The sequence below is a fragment of the Salvelinus namaycush genome, chromosome 3, assembly GCF_016432855.1.
Source record: "Salvelinus namaycush isolate Seneca chromosome 3, SaNama_1.0, whole genome shotgun sequence".
Taxonomy (NCBI): domain Eukaryota; kingdom Metazoa; phylum Chordata; class Actinopteri; order Salmoniformes; family Salmonidae; genus Salvelinus; species Salvelinus namaycush.
This window is the reverse complement of record NC_052309.1, coordinates 81,810,840-81,829,176: the sequence shown is the minus strand read 5'-3', so window position 1 is coordinate 81,829,176 and position 18,337 is coordinate 81,810,840. Positions and strand designations below refer to the sequence as shown.

The window sequence follows — 18,337 nt, the reverse complement described above, 5'->3', positions numbered from 1 at the left end:
TTTGGACTCAGTACAGTTGTGTACATGATCACATCTGTGAGGGTCTACGGTAGCTACTGTAGAAACCAGGAGCCTTAGTGTGGCACGTGTGTGTGTGTGTGTCTGTGTGTGTGTCTCTGCATGAACTTGAAAAAATAAAAACAAGAGTGACACAAGACTAAATAAATCATCAGTTTGATCTTTCCCTCTCCTCCAGTGTCTCATTTGAAGAAAACACGACCACAAGCTGGAAAGGAATATTTAAATGATAAAAGGAATTAAACGCATATTATAATACTAAGAAGTAATCTTGGGTTCTACATTTCTATTATATAAAACACAAAACTCTGCAGAATAGTCTTCCTAAACTTGCAGGCTAAAAAGTAGATATGAAAATGACAATAATGGAGGTTTCCTCATACAAATGCATGCAGAAAGTTTGTTACAAATAATACATGAGAGTATGAGGGACAATTGTATCTATCAGACCTGAGTCGTTCATTAAACAATAGTCTTAACTCACTCACGTGTATGGCAATGTATGAGCAGATCATATCAATCCAACAATCAAAATGCATAGTACTATAAAATGGTAATGAAAATGTAATAAGGAAATTAAACTAAATACATGTGTAAGGTAACTAACCATAAAAAGCATCAGGCGAAAGCCATTCATAAATATATGAGATCAACCCACAGACATGACATATCAAATACATTACAGGTAAGTAAACAACCATAATTCAAATGTGAAGAAAATGAACCTTTTCTGACACTAAGGTTATAAGGTCTCAATGTATGTGGTTGTCATTCGCCTAAGTCATTTGACCTGTCAGATACTCTCAATGTGATAAACATTCTAATTAAACGGTGAACACAAATGTCAACATAGCTACACAATTACTGTCTAAAGGTGTGGTATTTTTCACAATGTCACTAGTAGGTGGGGATGTGGGGTACAGTTCCTTCCGCAGGACCTGTGGATAACACTTCCTATGAATACCCTCTTCATAATGTGTTATAAGTGCATTTATAACACCTTCTAATCTATGCATTATACATCATATTGCATGAAATAGGCACTAATGGCTGCTAATACATGTCTATATATTCCTACAGCATTTTAAGCAGGCAGCATAATGCCTTATGATTATGAAGCTAAGTGGTATGACCTACATGAAATGCTCTTTAGGAAATTGTGTCAGAGGGCTATACTGTAACGACTTCACGTAGGAGTTCCGCACTCCTGTTAAAGGGATAGTTCACCCAAATTACAAAATATAATTTTCTTTCTTTACCCCGTATGTCACGACTTCTGCCGAAGTCAATGCCTCTCCTTGTTCGAGCGGTGCTCGGTGATCGATTTCACCAGTCTTCTAGCCATCATTGATCTATGTTTCATTTTCCATTGGTTTTGTCTGGTCTTCTTACACACCTGGTTCCAATCCCGTACATTAATTGTTATGTATTTAACCCTCTGTTTCCCCTCATGTCCTTGTCAGATTGTTTATTGTTATGTTCATGTTCTATGGATTGGTGTGCGATGGGTTCTTGTACCCACATTTATTTTATTTTGGACTTTGGTTTTGGAGTTTATGTTTTAAGTTATTAAAATACTCCATTTATACCAAGTTTAATTCTCCTGCGCTTGACTTCCCTGCCACCTACATACACGACGTGACACCGTAAGCAGTCTATGGAAAAGCTCAGACAGCAATCCATGCTTTGGTTTTGTTTACCTGACCACTGTCTTCAAATGCAAACTTTTTAGATCAAATCCCATGTCAAGTAATGTGAGGCCAATATCCCCTTTCTTGCATTGTTTTCATGCTTCATTTCAAAATCATCTTAAAATAACTGAGTTGTGGTACACAATCAAATGTTGACACTTTAGGATGATTTTCAAAAAAGGATTTTAACAGGGTTATTGACTTGGATTTGTGCCACAAATGCTAACATGCATATTTCTAACCAAGTACAGTAAACAAAACCAAAGCATGGATTGCTTTCTTATCTTGTCCATAGACTGCTTACAGGGTAAGAACAACAACATGTAGTTTTGTAATATGGGTGGACTATCCCTTTAAGTACGCAAGACAGAGTTACATAGGTGTAAGAGGGTATGCAGTGAAATTAGAATATAGCCTACCACTTAATGAGCACAGAATGTATAATATAATGATCCTAATGTGCTTTTCAAATATGGCATCTGGCATAGTAATACTTTGCTTCATAAGGTATTACACATCCTGGTGATAATGCTTTATGCAGTTATAGATGTTCATGTGCAGTTATTAGCACATATGTTGTTCATCCTGATGCATTATGAATAGAAGGTGTTATTAATGCTCCTATAATGCATTATAAAGAGAACATCCATATGAAGTGTTACCTGTTTTAACTGACCAATCATGATTTCCTATGAAAACGGTGGTTTAAATAAAGTCTGTTGTAGTATCTTCTAGAGCAGGGGTACTCAACTCTTACCCTACGAGGTCCGGAGCCTGCTGGTTTTCTGTAATACCTGATAATTAATTGCACTACACTGGGGTCACAGGTCTAAATCAGTCCCTGATTAGAGGGGAAGAATGACAAAATGCAGTGGAACTTGTTTCGAGGTCCAGAGTTGAGTTTGAGGACTCTAGTCTCTAAAGGAAAATGGAACATCAACTTTCTTTACTGAAAGTAGGATTACAGGTGTCGGTTTATGTTAAATGTCTGTGAACTTGGGACAAATTATGCAAGTTATTTTAACTCTACCATGCTGCAACTCTCAAATAATGAATCATTTCTTCAGTAAAATAAAGCTTCTAAGACTGGGCCCTGTGATAATGATGTCTCTTCTACACTACATGACCAAAAGTATGTGGACACCTGCTCGTCAAACATCTCATTCCAAAATCATGGGTTTTAATATGGAGTTGGTCCCCCCTTTGCTGCTATAATTGTCTCCACTCTTCTGAGAAGGCTTTCCTCTAGATGTTGGAACATTGCTGCAGGGACCATTCAGCCACAAGAGCATTAGTGAGGTAGGGCACTGATGTTGGGCGATTAGGCCTGGCTCGCAGTTGGCGTTCCAATTCATCCCAAAGGTGGTCGATGGGGTTGAGGTCAGGGCTATGTGCAGGCCAATCAAGTTCTTCCACACAGATCTCAACAAATCATTTTGTATGTACCTCGCTTTGTCCATGGGGGCATTGTCATGCTGAAACAGGAAAGGGCCTTCCCCAAACTGTTGCCACAAAGTTGGAAGCACAGAATCATCTATAATGTCATTGTATGCTGTAGTGTTAAGATTTCCCTTCACTGGAACTAAGGGGCCTAGCCCGAACCATGAAAAACAGACCCAGACTATTATTCCTCCTCCACCAAACTTTACAGTTGGCACTATGCATTGGGGCAGGTAGCGTTCTCCTGGCATCCGCCAAACCCAGATTCGTCTGATGGACTAACAAATGGTGAAGCAAGAACGCGTTTCCACTGCTCCAGAGTCCAATGGCGGCAAGCCTTACACCACTCCAGCCGACGCTTGGCATTGCGCATGGTGAACTTAGGCTTGTGTGCGGCTGTTCGGTCATGGAAACCCAATTCATGAAGCTCATGACGAACAATTGTGCTGACGATGCTTCCAGAGGCAGTTTTGAACTCTGTAGTGAGTGTTGCAACCGAGGACAGACTATTTTTATGCACTACGCATTTCAGCACCTGGTGGTCCTGTTCTGTGAGCTTGTGTGGCCTACCACTTCATGGCTGAGCCAATGATGCTCCACAATAACAGCCCTTACAGGTGGCCAGGGCAGCTCTAGCAGGGCAGAAATTTTATGAACTGACTTGTAGGAAAGGTAGCATCCTATGATGGTGCCACATTGAAAGTCACTGAGCTCTTCAGTAAGGCCATTCTACTGCCAATGTTTGTCGATGGAGATTGCATGGCTGTGTGCTCGATTTTATACACCTGTCAGCAACGGGTGTGGCTGAAATAGACATATCCACTCATTTGAAGGGGTGTCCACATACTTTTGTGTATATATAGTGTAAATAACGCCCGGTCAATGTTTAGCTATTTGACATGTCCACAAGACATTGAGACCTCAGGACCTTGGAAATGTCTCTACTAAAGAGGTTTATGTTTTATGCATCTTCCCATGTGTATATGATTGATATTTGCTTGTATGTATAGTATACAATACTAGCGTAAGTATGATATTACCATCCTTTCATATCTTTATAATGTTGTATTCTGTAGCTAATATGTGACATGCTGTATCATAATCAGTCATAAATCACACTCATTTTCAGATTATAATAATTTTGTAATTTTAGTTATCTACAAGTCCTGGGCTGTTTTGGAATTTCAACTGATTTCACTTAAACATGTTTCCTAACCTATCCAGACTACACTTGTCACATAGAGAATTAACTTACTAAACTGTTGAGGTTTCTGAAAATCAATGTGCAGTAAAACACACTGGTCAGAATGTGTCTTGGGGTTGACATGACTGATTATGATGAAGCTAGTCACATATGTGTATCTTATAATAAGTACTGTATATCATATATTACTGTATCTTATCATATCTTATTAGGTTTTATTTTCTTATACAAACGTCCATCGTTTGTTACAGTTCTCCTCTTGATTCCATGTCATTAGGTCCTTTGTCCTTGGGAAAAACACAAGAGTTACAAATATGTTGGAGCTAAAAGACAACGAGCCCCGTCATTTTAGATACCAAGCCAAACAGTTCACCAGTTGTCAGAGGACATTAACAGTACTTACTATTAACTCAGGAGGTTTGGTGACTTGGTCCTTGTCCAAGGCCTGTTTGTCCAATAGAGCAGTGGTATCCTCGGCAGCTCTGTTAGACATGGGAGGTCCTCCATTCATCTGAGGAGGTCCTGGACTCTGTGCACCAGGAGTCACTTCCTTAGTCTCATCGTTAACCCTGTTGGAGAAATAAGACATCAACATTCACATTCATGATCCACCATAATACTGTCCCCTGTAGAGATAACAGATAACAGTGTTTCTCAAACTCGGTCCTGCCCCCCCCCCTGGGGGTGCATCTGTTGGAGAGGGGTACACATGGTCTACGTGTTCATGACCTAAATGACAGAGGAGTGACTCACTTGCAGAGGGGTGAAGTCTCACCAGCACCCTGACCTGGGGCCCCATTGGTCAGGTGTGATTCCCTGTGGAGTAAGATACAGACTGGATCAGGAAACATGACCTCAACCAGTTATTTAACCTCCTCTACCATCCCATGCAACTTTACACACAGATAAATACACATTCTCACCTTCTATATGGCACGCGTCCATTGCTCTGAGGTTGACCCAGAAGCTGTGGGTCATCAGTCTGGCTGTTAACCCTGTGGGAGCAATAACAGGGCTATCACCAGGATTAAAACTCTTGATCCAGCACAAACAACATTGTCCTCCATAGAGGCAGAGACTAACATGATACATGGGATCAATTCTGAAGGGAGAAATGAGATTGATAATGAAGATCTACCAAAGGAGTCCTCATGTGGAGAATTTACCTGACAACCTTGGGTACATTCAGTGGAGGGGAATCAGCATGTGTCTTCTGACAGGTTTCAGTGTCTGCTCTGTCATTGTCTGACGGCTTTCCATCCTCCATTCCTAGAACACCTTCCTCTCCTTGGCCACTAAAGTTGAGATTATTACATTGATAAGGATTTAAGGATCTCGACTGGGAAGGATACAAATGTTCTCCATAGTCTACATTACAGAGGACTGACAGGTGATTAGTCATGTGGTACAGTTTACCTGGCATCTCCATTCAGCAGAGGGTTGTCAGCGCCTGTCTCTTCATTGTCCATGGGCTGCCTGCTCTCCTCTCCTGGCTCACCTCCTTGGTCACTAAAAGTGAGATTATGATGAGCATGACTGAAAGGATAAGCAAGTCAAACTGATCCAGGACAGAGTAGAGTATAAATATGTAATAGAGGTATTGTAACTAACCTGGGAACAACCACAGCTTCAACAGTCTCAACGTCATCAGGCTTTCTGATGTCTCTGTGATAAAACATGTACCAAAGGTTCAGTCAGATACCCACAGGTACAAGTGGAATCATCTACGATACATTACACCAGTCAAAAATACACCAGTTGCCCTTCTGACTTGAATATGTTATGTCTTGCCTGGAAAGGGCTCTAAAGGCAGGGTCGTTGGTGAAAGTTGTTGCTTGCCAATAGACATTACCGGTATTAAAAAATGCCACCAGGGGCCTCCCGGGTGGCGCAGTGGTCTAGGGCACTGCATCGCAGCGCTAGCTGTGCCACCAGAGACTCTGGGTTCGCGCCCAGGCTCTGTCGCAGCCGGCCGTGACCGGGAGGTCCGTGGGGCGACGCACAATTGTCCGGGTTAGGGAGGGTTTGGCCGGTATCCTTGTCTCATCGCGCACCAGCGACTCCTGTGGCGGGCCGGGCGCAGTGCCTGCTAACCTGGTAGCCAGGTGCACAGTGTTTCCTCCGACATATTGGTGCGGCTGGCTTCCGGGTTGGAGGCGCGCTGTGTTAAGAAGCAGTGCGGCTTGGCTTGGTTGGGTTGTGTTTCGGAGGACGCATGGCTTTCGACCTCCGTCTCTCCCGAGCCCGTACGGGAGTTGTAGCGATGAGACAAGATAGTAATTAGTAACAATTGGATACCACGAAATTGGGGAGAAAAGGGGGGTAAAATTTATAAAAAGAAAAAAAAAGATAAAAGAAATGCCATGCAGATCTATTGAGTAATTCTTCCTTTGCCTTCTATAGCAGGGCTTTCCAACCCTGTTCCTGGAGCGCTACCCTCCTGTAGGTTCTCTCTCCAACCCCAGTTGTAACTATCCTGATGCAGCTTTTTAATCAGCTTTCAGGGATGAGCAACTTTGATGGGGGTGTCACGCCCTGACCTTAGTTCCTTGTTTATGTCTCTATTTTGGTTAGGTCAGGGCGTGAGTTGGGGTGGGCATTCTATGTTTTGTTCTATGTTGTCCTTTTCTATGTGTTTGGCCTGGTATGGTTCCCAATCAGAGGCAGCTGTCAATCGTTGTCTCTGATTGAGAACCATACTTAGGTAGCCTGTTCCCACCTGTGTTTGTGGGTAGTTGTTTTCTGTTTTGTGTATTGCACCTTGCAGAACTGTTCGTTTGTCGTTTTGTTGTTTTTGTTCAAGTGTTCGTATTTATTAAAAGTATTATGAATACTTACCACGCTGCACCTTGGTCCTCTTCTCCTTCTCCCAACGACGTTCGTTACAGGGGGCCACAAAAATCTGAATTCATTATGAGGGACCACAGTGGCTCGTGGGTCTGCGTACCCACATTCACACTCACACATGCAGTCAGAGCCGGCCCTAAGCAACATTTTGCTATGGGGATTAGAGAACATTTTGCAGAGGAAAAGGATAATAACCTCACACTCAATGTCAACAAAACAAAGGAGATGATCGTGGACTTCAGGAAACAGCAGAGGGAGCACCCCCATATCCACATCGACGGGACAGTAGTGGAGAGGGTAGAAAGTTAAGTTCCTCGGCGTACACATCACGGACAAACTGAATTGGTCCACCCACACAGACAGCGTGGTGAAGAAGACGTAGCAGCGCCTCTTCAACCTCAGGAGGCTGAAGAAATTTAGCTTGTCACCAAAAGCACTCAAACTTTTACAGATGCACAATCGAGAGCATCCTGTCAGGCTGTATCACCGCCTGGTACGGCAACTGCTCCGCCCACAACCGCAAGGCTCTCCAGAGGGTAGTGAGGTCTGCACAATTGTAACGGCAGTCTACGTCGTCCTCCTCCTCAGACGAGGAGAGGCGAGAAGGATCAGAGGACCAATGTGCAGCGTGGTAATTTTCCATGAATTTAATAAACACAAAGACAAGATACTGACAAACTAATACAAAACAACAAACGACCGTGAAGCTACAAACGAAAGTGCAATACACAAGCTACTAACGTTAGACATAGACACGATACAAAATAACAAACGAACTAACCGTCACAGTCCTGTGTGGCACAAACACTGACACAGGAAACAACCACCCACAATCCCCAACACAAAACAAGCCACCTATATATGATTCTCAATCAGGGACAACGATTGACAGCTGTCTCTGATTGAGAACCATATTAGGCTGGACACAGAAACAGACAAACTAGACACACAACATAGAATTCCCACCCAGCTCACGTACTGACCAACACTAAACAAGCAAAACACATAAGAACTATGGTCAGGACGTGACAGTACCCCCCCCCCCCCCCCCCCCCCCCTGAGGTGCGGACTCCGAACGCACCCCTAAAACTCAAGGGGAGGGTCTGGGTGGGCATCTGTCCGTGGTGGTGGCTCCGGCGGTGGACGAGGACACCACTCCACCACTGTCTTTGTCCCCCTCCTTAGCGTCCTTTGAGTGGCGACCCTCGCCCACGACCTTGGCCTAAGAATCCTCCCCAAGGCCCCCACATGATTTAGGAGGTAGCTCAGGACAGAGAGGTAGCTCAGGACAGAGAGGTAGCTCAGGACAGAGGGGCAACTCCGGACAGAGAGGCAGCTCTGGACTAATGGCAGCTCCGGACTGAGTGGCAGCTCCGGACTGAGTGGCGGCTCATGACTGAGTGGCGGCTCATGACTGAGTGGCGGCTCATGACTGAGTGGCGGCTCATGACTGAGTGGCGGCTCATGACTGAGTGGCGGCTCATGACTGAAGGGCGGCTCATGACTGTAGGGCGGCTCATGACTGTAGGGCGGCTCATGACTGTAGGGCGGCTCATGACTGGAGGGCGGCTCATGACTGGAGGGCGGCTCATGACTGGAGGGCGGCTCATGACTGGAGGGCGGCTCATGACTGGAGGGCGGCTCATGACTGGAGGGCGGCTCATGACTGGAGGGCGGCTCATGACTGGAGGGCGGCGCATGACTGGCTGGCGGCTCTGGCAGCTCCTGACTGGCTGGCGGCTCTGGCAGCTCCTGACTGGCTGGCGGCTCTGGCAGCTCCTGACTGGCTGGCGGCTCTGGCAGCTCCTGACTGGCTGGCGGCTCTGGCAGCTCCTGACTGGCTGGCGGCTCTGGCAGCTCCTGACTGGCTGGCGGCTCTGGCAGCTCCTGACTGGCTGGCGGCTCTGGCAGCTCCTGACTGGCTGGCGGCTCTGGCAGCTCCTGACTGGCTGGCGGCTCTGGCAGCTCCTGACTGGCTGGCGGCTCTGGCAGCTCCTGACTGACGGACGGCTCTAGCGGCTCCTGACTGACGGACGGCTCTAGCGGCTCCTGACTGACGGACGGCTCTAATGGCTCGGGACAGACGGGCGGCTTTGAAGGCTCGTGGCAGACGGATGGCTCAGATGGCGCTGGGCAGACGGATGGCTCAGATGGCGCTGGGCAGACGGATGGCTCAGAAGGCGCTGGGCAGACGGATGGCTCAGAAGGCGCTGGGCAGACGGATGGCTCAGATGGCGCTGGGCAGACGGATGGCTCAGATGGCGCTGGGCAGACAGATGGCTCAGATGGCGCTGGGCAGACGGATGGCTCAGATGGCGCTGGGCAGACGGATGGCTCAGATGGCGCTGGGCAGACGAGCAGTGCAGGCAGCTCAGACGGCGCTGGGCAGACGAGCAGTGCAGGCGGCGTTGGGCAGACGGCCGACTCTGACCTGCTGAGGCGCACAGTAGGCCTGGTGCGTGGTGCCGGAACTGGTGGTACCGGACTGGAGACATGCACCTCAAGGCTAGTGCGGGGAGCAGGAACAGGGCACACTGGACTCTCAAAGCGCACTATAGGCCTGGTGCGTGGTACCGGCACTGGTGGTACCGGGCTGAGGGCACGCACCTCAGGGCGAGTGCGGGGAGAAGGAACAGTGCGTACAGGGCTCTGGAGACGCACAGGAGGCTTGATGCGTGGTGCCGGAACTGGAGGCACTGGGCTGGAGACACGCACCACAGGGAGTGCGTGGAGGAGGAACAGGGCTCTGGAGACGCACTAGAAGCCTGGTGCGTGGTGTAGGCACTGGTGGTACTGGGCTGGGGCGGGAAAGTGGCGCCGGATATACCGGACCGTGCAGGCGTACTGGCTCCCTTGAGCACTGAGCCTGCCCAACCTTACCTGGTTGAATGCTCCCCGTAGCCCGTCCAGTGCGGGGAGGTGGAATAACCCGCACTGGGCTGTGTTGGCGAACCGGGGACACCATACGTAAGGCTGGTGCCATGTACACCGGCCCGAGGAGACGTACTGGAGGCCAGATATGTTGAGCCGGCTTCATGGCACTTGGCTCAATGCTCAATCTAGCCCGCCCAGTGCGGGGAGGTGGAATAACCCGCACCGGGCTATGCACACGTACAGGAGACACCGTGCGCTCTTCCGCATAACACGGTGTCTGCCCGTACTCCCGCTCTCCACGGTAAGCATGGGAAGTGGGCGCAGGTTTCCTACCTACCTTCGCCACACTACCCTTTATCCCCCCCCAAGAATTTTTTGGGGTTTCTTCACGGGCTTCCAGCCACGCTTCCGTGCTGCCTCCTCATACCACCGCTCCTGGGCTTTAGCTGCCTCCATCTCTTCCCGAGAGCGGCGATATTCTCCAATGTGAGCCCAGTGTCCTTTACCCTCCAGAATTTCCTCCCATGTCCAGGATTCCTGTGTAGTGGGCCGCTGCTGCTCGTACTCACGCTGCTTGGTCCGAGTTTGGTGGGTGGTTCTGTAACGGCAGTCTACGTCGTCCTCCTCCTCAGACGAGGAGAGGCGAGAAGGATCAGAGGACCAATGTGCAGCGTGGTAATTTTCCATGAATTTAATAAACACAAAGACAAGATACTGACAAACTAATACAAAACAACAAACGACCGTGAAGCTACAAACGAAAGTGCAATACACAAGCTACTAACGTTAGACATAGACACGATACAAAATAACAAACGAACTAACCGTCACAGTCCTGTGTGGCACAAACACTGACACAGGAAACAACCACCCACAATCCCCAACACAAAACAAGCCACCTATATATGATTCTCAATCAGGGAAAACGATTGACAGCTGTCTCTGATTGAGAACCATATTAGGCTGGACACAGAAACAGACAAACTAGACACACAACATAGAATTCCCACCCAGCTCACGTCCTGACCAACACTAAACAAGCAAAACACATAAGAACTATGGTCAGGACGTGACAACAATGCATCACCGGGGGCAAACTACCTGCCCTCCAGGACACCTACACCACCCGATGTCACAGGAAGGCCATAAAGATCATCAAGGACAACAACCACCCGAACCACTGCCTGTTCACCCCGCTATCATCCAGAAGGTGAGGTCAGTACAGGTGCATCAAAGCAGGGACCGAGAGACTGAAAAACAGCTTCTATCTCAAGGCCATCAGACTGTTAAACAGTCACCACTAACATTGAGTGGCTGCTGCTAACATAGTGACTCAACTCCAGCCACTTTAATAAATGGAAAAATTGATTTAAAAAAATGTGTCACTAGCCACTTTAAACAATGCCACTTAATATAATGTTTACAGACCCTACATTACTCATCTCATATGTATATACTGTACTCGATACCATCTACTGCATCTTGCCTATGCCGTTCTGTACCATCACTCATTCATATATCTTTATGTACATATTCTTCATCCCTTTACACTTGTGTGTATAAGGTAGCTGTTGTGAAATTGTTAGGTTAGATTACTCGTTGGTTATTACTGCATTGTCGGAACTAGAAGCACAAGCATTTCGCTACACTCGCATTAACATCTGCTAACCATGTGTATGTGACAAATAAAATTTGATTTGATATTTAAAGCAAGTTTGCTGCAATTCTACACATTTTGCCATATGGAGGAGAGAAGATTTGCAATTTTATAACTAATTGCATGCAATTCTACTCATTTTGCCTTAGGGTGGAGAGAAATGTATGCATGTCAATATGATATCTAAGTGACAGTGACTTACAAAATCAATGCCCACCCCCCCTGTCAGCAATTTGACGATGTTTACTACAAGTTTACGTAGCTGGTCAGATTTATTTACCAATCAAAAATTTTTTGTGATTGAGTGATTTTCAATGACTGACATGACAAGAGGAAAACTCCTGATGAACAACCACATTTTTTAATGGTACCTTGTGTATTCTACTATTCTAGCTGTCAACAGTAAAACGGGGGTCCGCGGGCCTCCAGTTGCCCATCCCTGAGATAATTATTAGAATCAGGTGTGCTAGATAAGGGTTGGAGGGAAATCCTACAGGACAGTAGCTCTCCAGGATCAGGGTTGGAGAGCCCTGTTCTATAGCAACAGCTGAAGACAGTGAGACTATCATACAGATCATCAAAGTGATGTATAAAGGTTTACCTGGCATCACGTCGCTCATTCTGCATCAGAGGAATGGAGTTTGGTTCTGGATTGCACTGACCCTCTTCCATGTCTCTGTGGCCTTGGTTGCTAAAGATGAGATTATTACATTAATAAAAAATTATGATAATGTTTGATAAACAACAGTAACTTTACAAAATGTCCGACAAGTCTGTAGTTTGTAAGTGTCCTGCAAGTTCCAGGCTGTTCTCATCCTGTTTGTGACCTGCTAGGACCCCATTGGTCTGACTTTAAACCCTAGTAGTAAGACAGAGAGAACTAGTCTCATAACTATCATATACCATCTGCAACAATTCTAATTGACTTAAAGACAAAAACAGTTATAAAGCTGTTATAAAAACAGTTATATAAGATACTCACCACTGTTTGTCTCGCCAAGATTTATACACACAAAAAAAGAGCAGACCAGCAATGACAGCAACAGCAACAACACCAACTGAAAAACAAAATGTAGTCATCATATGTTGACATATTCACACAAATGAAAAGGTTTAAAAATAACCTTCTAACAGTAGTTGATCTTGGTAGCATTGTTTTGAGGTCAGATTTACTTGTCATTTGCTCATACAGAGGAAGCTGTGGTGATAGATTTGCGTAAACACTCACCAATGATTTTCCAGATCAAATCAGTGTCACCACGGTTTGTATCAGGATGGTCTCCATCTATAATGGTGGTATTAGAGAGAATAAAGTTATTTCCATGACATAATCAATCAAAATACTGAATATAGTTATGTAGTCTTTCCCCAAATTTAATTTCCAAGCAGGCGTCCAGAATATAAAAACATCAAAAAACGAATTCTCAAGGGATTGACATTGGTCTCTCAATGTTCATCGTGAAAATTAGCCATCTCAGTACTCACCTGGGATGATGGTTGAATTCAAAGGTGCAGTTGTCACAACCTCATTCCTCATCTCTACAAAGGCCAGACAGAGGTTAAAAGGTGTACATAATTCAAAATTAATGAATATGATTTAGTGCTATTCTCTATGTGCCCTTGAAAGATACTTGAAATTGATGGAAAAGAGGAATGTCAACTATCTACCTGTGACAATGTAATGGGAACATCTCTCCTTAACTGGGGGTTCTTCACCATTAGACTCAGTTCCAGCCTTCTGCTAAGAGGGAATGGGGAGGGGTATTGCTTCATCAGTTGCATCCTAACAATACGGGATTAAACCCATAAATAAAAAGACAAATGTGTAAGTTGTTATAATCAACCTCTAAATAATGTGAAATTACAGAGCTCACCTGGGTAGAATCAATGTAAATTATGTTCATTTTCAGATTTTGGCATTTATAGAGGGTGATTGAACTGTTGTTCATCGTTACCACCTCATTCTTATCAAATTCCATTGGCTTGTCCTCTCCACTGTTGGCAATGGCAGTCTGTGGGAAAGAAAGGCAAAAAACGATTTAAAGTTGGAAAAAGGCAAGTCAAATGATCAATACAGAATATACAGTGCATTCGGAAGGTATTCAGACCCCTTGACTTTTTCCACATTTTGTTACATTACACCATTTTTCTCAAATGGATTAAACAAATAAAATCCTCATCAATCTACACACAATACCCCATAATAACAAAGTGAAAACAGGTTTTTAGAAATGTTAGCAAATGTATAAAACAAATTTAAAAAGCAGCAATACCTTCTTTACATAAGTATTCAGACTCTTTGCTATGAGACTCAAAATTGAGCTCAAGTGCATCCTGTTTCCATCTATCATCCTTGAGATGTTTCTATAACTTGATTCCACCTGTGGAAAATTCTATTGATTGGACATTATTTGGAAAGGCACACACCTGTCTGTATAAGGTCCCACAGTTCACAGTGCACAAGGCATGAGGTCGAAGGAATTGTCCGTAGAGCACCCGAGACGGTATTTTTTGGACACAATCCTAAAACATTTCTACAGCATTGAAGGTCCCCAGGAACATAATGGCCTCCATCATTCTTAAATGGAAGAAGTTTAGAACCACCAAGACTCTTCCTAGAGCTGGCCGCCTGGCCAAACTGAGCAATCGGGGGAGAAGGGAATTGGTCAGGGAGGTGACAAGAACCTGATGATCACTCTGATAGAGCTCTGGAGTTCCTGTGTGGAGATGGGAGAACCTTCCAGAAGGACAGCCATTGCTGCAGCACTCCACCAATCAAGCATTTATGATACAGTGGCCAGACAGAAGCCACTCCTCAGTAAAAGGAACATGACAGCCCGCTTGGAGTTTGCCAAAAGGCACCTAAAGGACTCTCAGACCATGAAAAACAAGATTCTCTGGTCTGATGAAACCAAGATTGAACTCTTTGGCCTGAATGCCAAGCATCACGTCTGGAGGAAACCTGGCACCATCCCTACGGTGAAGCATGGTGGTGGCAGCATCTTGCTGTGGCGATGTTTTTCAGCGGAAGGGACTGGGAGACTAGTCAGGATCGAGGGAAAGATGAACGGAGCAAAGTACAGCGGGATCCTTGATGTAAACCTGCTCCAGGGCGCTCAGGACTTCAGACTTGGGCGAAGGTTCACCTTCCAACAGGATAACGACCCTAAGCACACAGCCAAGACAACGCAGGAGTGGATTCGGGACAAGTCTCTGAATGTCCTTGAGTGGCCCAGCCAGAGCCTGGACTTGAACTCGATCGAACATCCATAGAGAGACCTGAAAATAGCTGTGTAGCTACTCCCCATCCAACCTGACCGAGCTTGAAAGGATGGGAGAAACCCTCCAAATACAGGTGTGTAGGGTTATACCCAAGAAGACTCGAGGCTGTAATCGCTGCCAAAGGTGCTTCAACAAAGTACTGAGTAATGGTTCTGAATACTTATGTAAATGTGATATTTCCATTTTTTATTTCTTATTTCTCAAAATGTTTTTTTGCTTTGTCACTATGGGGTATTGTGTGTAGATTGATGAGGGGTAAAAAACAATTTAATTAATTTTAGAATGAGACTGTAACGTATCAAAATGTGGAAAAAGTCAAGGGGTCTGAATACTTTCCGAATGCACTGTATGTAGTGGTATTATTTTAATTCAAGTAATTCTGTGTGGATTGCATCCATTGCTCTCCTGCAGTTGTTACTTCCTGTATAGCTTAACTAAAACACAGATTTGAACTTACCCCGTTCTTGTTGAACACCGCAATGTCAAATACCCCTGGAATGTATGGATACACGTATCTACCATCCCTGCTCTTCAATTGTCCACAGGACATTTTCACCAAGGTACATGCTAAGGATATCAAGAAAGTTTTATTTTGGACAACGTTATGTGCATTATTACGAAAACCACTTACAAATTCCGTTAGACAGAAACAAAATAAAATACACTGTCTTGAGGTTTGAGTTCTAGATACATTGAACAATAACAATAGATAAAGATTGTCTAAGAGGACTAGCACTCATATAGGACCAGTGGTGTAAAGTACTTAAGTAAAAATATTTGAAAGTACTACTTAAGTAGTTTTTTGGGGTATCTGTAATTTACATTACTTTTACTTCACTACATTCCTAAAGAAAATTATGTACAGTCGTGGCCAAAAGTTTTGAGAATGACACAAATATAAATTTTCACAAAGTTTGCTGCTTCAGTGTCTTTAGATAGTTTTGTCAGATGTTACTATGGAATACTGAAGTATAATTACAAGCATTTCATTAGTGTCAAAGGCTTTTATTGATAATTACATGAAGTTGATGCAAAGAGTCAATATTTGCAGTGTTGACCCTTCTTTTTCAAGACCTCTGCAATCCGCCCTGACATGCTGTCAATTAACTTCTGGGCCACATCCTGACTGATGGCAGCCCATTCTTGCATAATCAATGCTTGGAGTTTGTCAGAATTTGTGGGGTTTTGTTTGTCCACCCGCCTCTTGAGAATTGACCACAAGTTCTCAATGGGATTAAGGTCTGGGGAGTTTCCTGACCATGGACCCAAAATATCGATGTTTTGTTCCCCGAGCCACTTAGTTATCACTTTTGCCTTATGGCAAGGTGCTCCATCATGCTGGAAAAGGCATTGTTCGTCACCAAACTGTTCCTGGATGGTTGGGAGAAGTTGCTCATAGAGGATGTATTGGTACCATTCTTTATTCATGGCTGTGTTCTTAGGCAAAATTGTGAGTGGGCCTACTCCCTTTGCTTTTTCCGGATGCCCCAAACATTCAGAAAGGAGAAAAGTGGCTTATTTACTGCCCTTCTTGACACCAGGCCATCCTCCAAAAGTCTTCGCCTCACTGTGCGTGCAGATGCACTCACACCTGCCTGCTGCCATTCCTGAGCAAGCTCTGTACTGGTGGTGCCCCGATCCCGCAGCTGAATCAACTTTAGGAGACGGTCCTGGCGCTAGCTGGACTTTCTTGGGCGCCCTGAAGCCTTCTTCACAACAATTGAACCACTCTCCTTGAAGTTCTTGATGATCCAATAATTAGTTGATTTAGGTGCAATCTTACTGGCAGCAATATCCTTGCCTGTGAAGCACTTTTTGTGCAAAGCAATGATGACGGCACGTGTTTCCTTGCAAGTAACCATGATTGACAGAGGAAGAACAATGATTCCAAGCACCACCCTCCTTTTGAAGCTTCCAGTCTGTTATTCGAACTCAATCAGCATGACAGAGTGATCTCCAGCCTTGTCCTCGACAACACTCACACCTGTGTTAACGAGTGAATCACCGACATGATGTCAGCTGGTCCTTTTGTGGCAGGGCTGAAATGCAGTGGAAATATTTTTGGGGAATTCAGTTCATTTGCATGGCAAAGAGGGACTTGGCAATTAATTGCAATTCATCTGATCACTCTTCATAACATTCTGGAGTATATGCAAATTGCCATCATATAAACTGAGGCAGCAGACTTTGTGAAAATTCATATTTGTGTCATTCTCAAAACTTTTGGCCACGACTGTACATTTTACAGGTTCTCGCACCAAAGCCGGCTCTACAGGTTCCCACGCTTCTGCAGAAGCGACCGGCCTGCTCCTGGTCCTCGGGACCATCCCTCTGGGTGTGTCGTCCGGCGGCTGGAGCCGCACGTTAGGGAAGGGGTACTGTCACGTTTACTCCCGCTCCCCCTCCCCGGCGCTCGACGTCGCCAGTTGTCTCATCAATACGCACACCTGCCACCATCGTTACAAGCACCTGCGCTACATGACACTCACCTAGACGCAATCACCTTCCTGATTACCTCCCCTATATCTGTCACTCCTCTTGGTTCTTTCCTCAAGCGTCAATGACTCGTGTTCTGTTTCATGTCAGTACACTTTTCGTGTTTGTTGTTTTGTACTGTGTTCTATTTATTTGCTCTCCCTGTACGTGCTTCCCAAATCTAAGCGTACACGTTACAACTGACTTTCTGTAGGCTTGGAACGATGGGTCCCAGAGCACTTTAACCTGATTAACGGTTTGAAAAAGGTTCACGGTACGATGTTTTCTAATCACTGGGTTAAGGGAACTGAGTTTCTGTCTTGAAGGCGGGTTTTGTTTGTGACATGTATCAAGAGTTTGCATTAAGGTGAGATTATCTGCAGATTGCACATTCTCTTGAAAAGCCATGTCAGTGACAGAGGTTATACTCACATTCACAGAATGTCCTTCTCTGAACCTGGTAATATAAGCTACTCACACCTAGATGATTTCATTCATTCATGTTTCACCATTTATCAATGATTATTGAGGCTCATTAGGGGGACTTTTCTCCACCTCTCCCTGAATGACATCCTCCATATCAGTCTTCTTTTCTGCAGGTGTTCTACCTTCAGTCTGATGGGGATCTTGGTACTATGGGCATCTTGGGTGTTTGTTGGTTCCGGATTGTTTGAATGAAGGCCAACATTGATGTTTGGCTGTCTTCAATTGTATTCCCCAGAGAATTGCACTTCCTTCGGGGACCCTTATCCTGTTTTTATTTGGTGCCGATTGTCACTCGGCTTAGTAGCCACTTTCCCAGATTCATTTTTAGTATTTTTCCTATTCTTCTTCTTCTTCTTATACTGA

The 18,337-nt window shown here is 45.1% G+C and overlaps 1 protein-coding gene across 1 annotated transcript; it reads right to left on the bottom strand.

The window, feature by feature from the left end:
- Positions 1-4,598: 4,598 nt before the first annotated feature.
- On the bottom strand, positions 4,599-12,416 carry LOC120044071. Its single transcript, XM_038988658.1, has 8 exons — positions 12,333-12,416; positions 5,965-6,018; positions 5,770-5,862; positions 5,520-5,648; positions 5,277-5,348; positions 5,107-5,169; positions 4,757-4,922; positions 4,599-4,640 (listed from the first exon to the last, which is right to left on the bottom strand). Exons 1-8 carry the CDS (start codon positions 12,401-12,403, stop codon positions 4,599-4,601), a joined length of 690 nt encoding a protein of 229 aa, XP_038844586.1. The 5' UTR covers positions 12,404-12,416.
- Between the last annotated feature and the right edge of the window lie 5,921 nt (positions 12,417-18,337).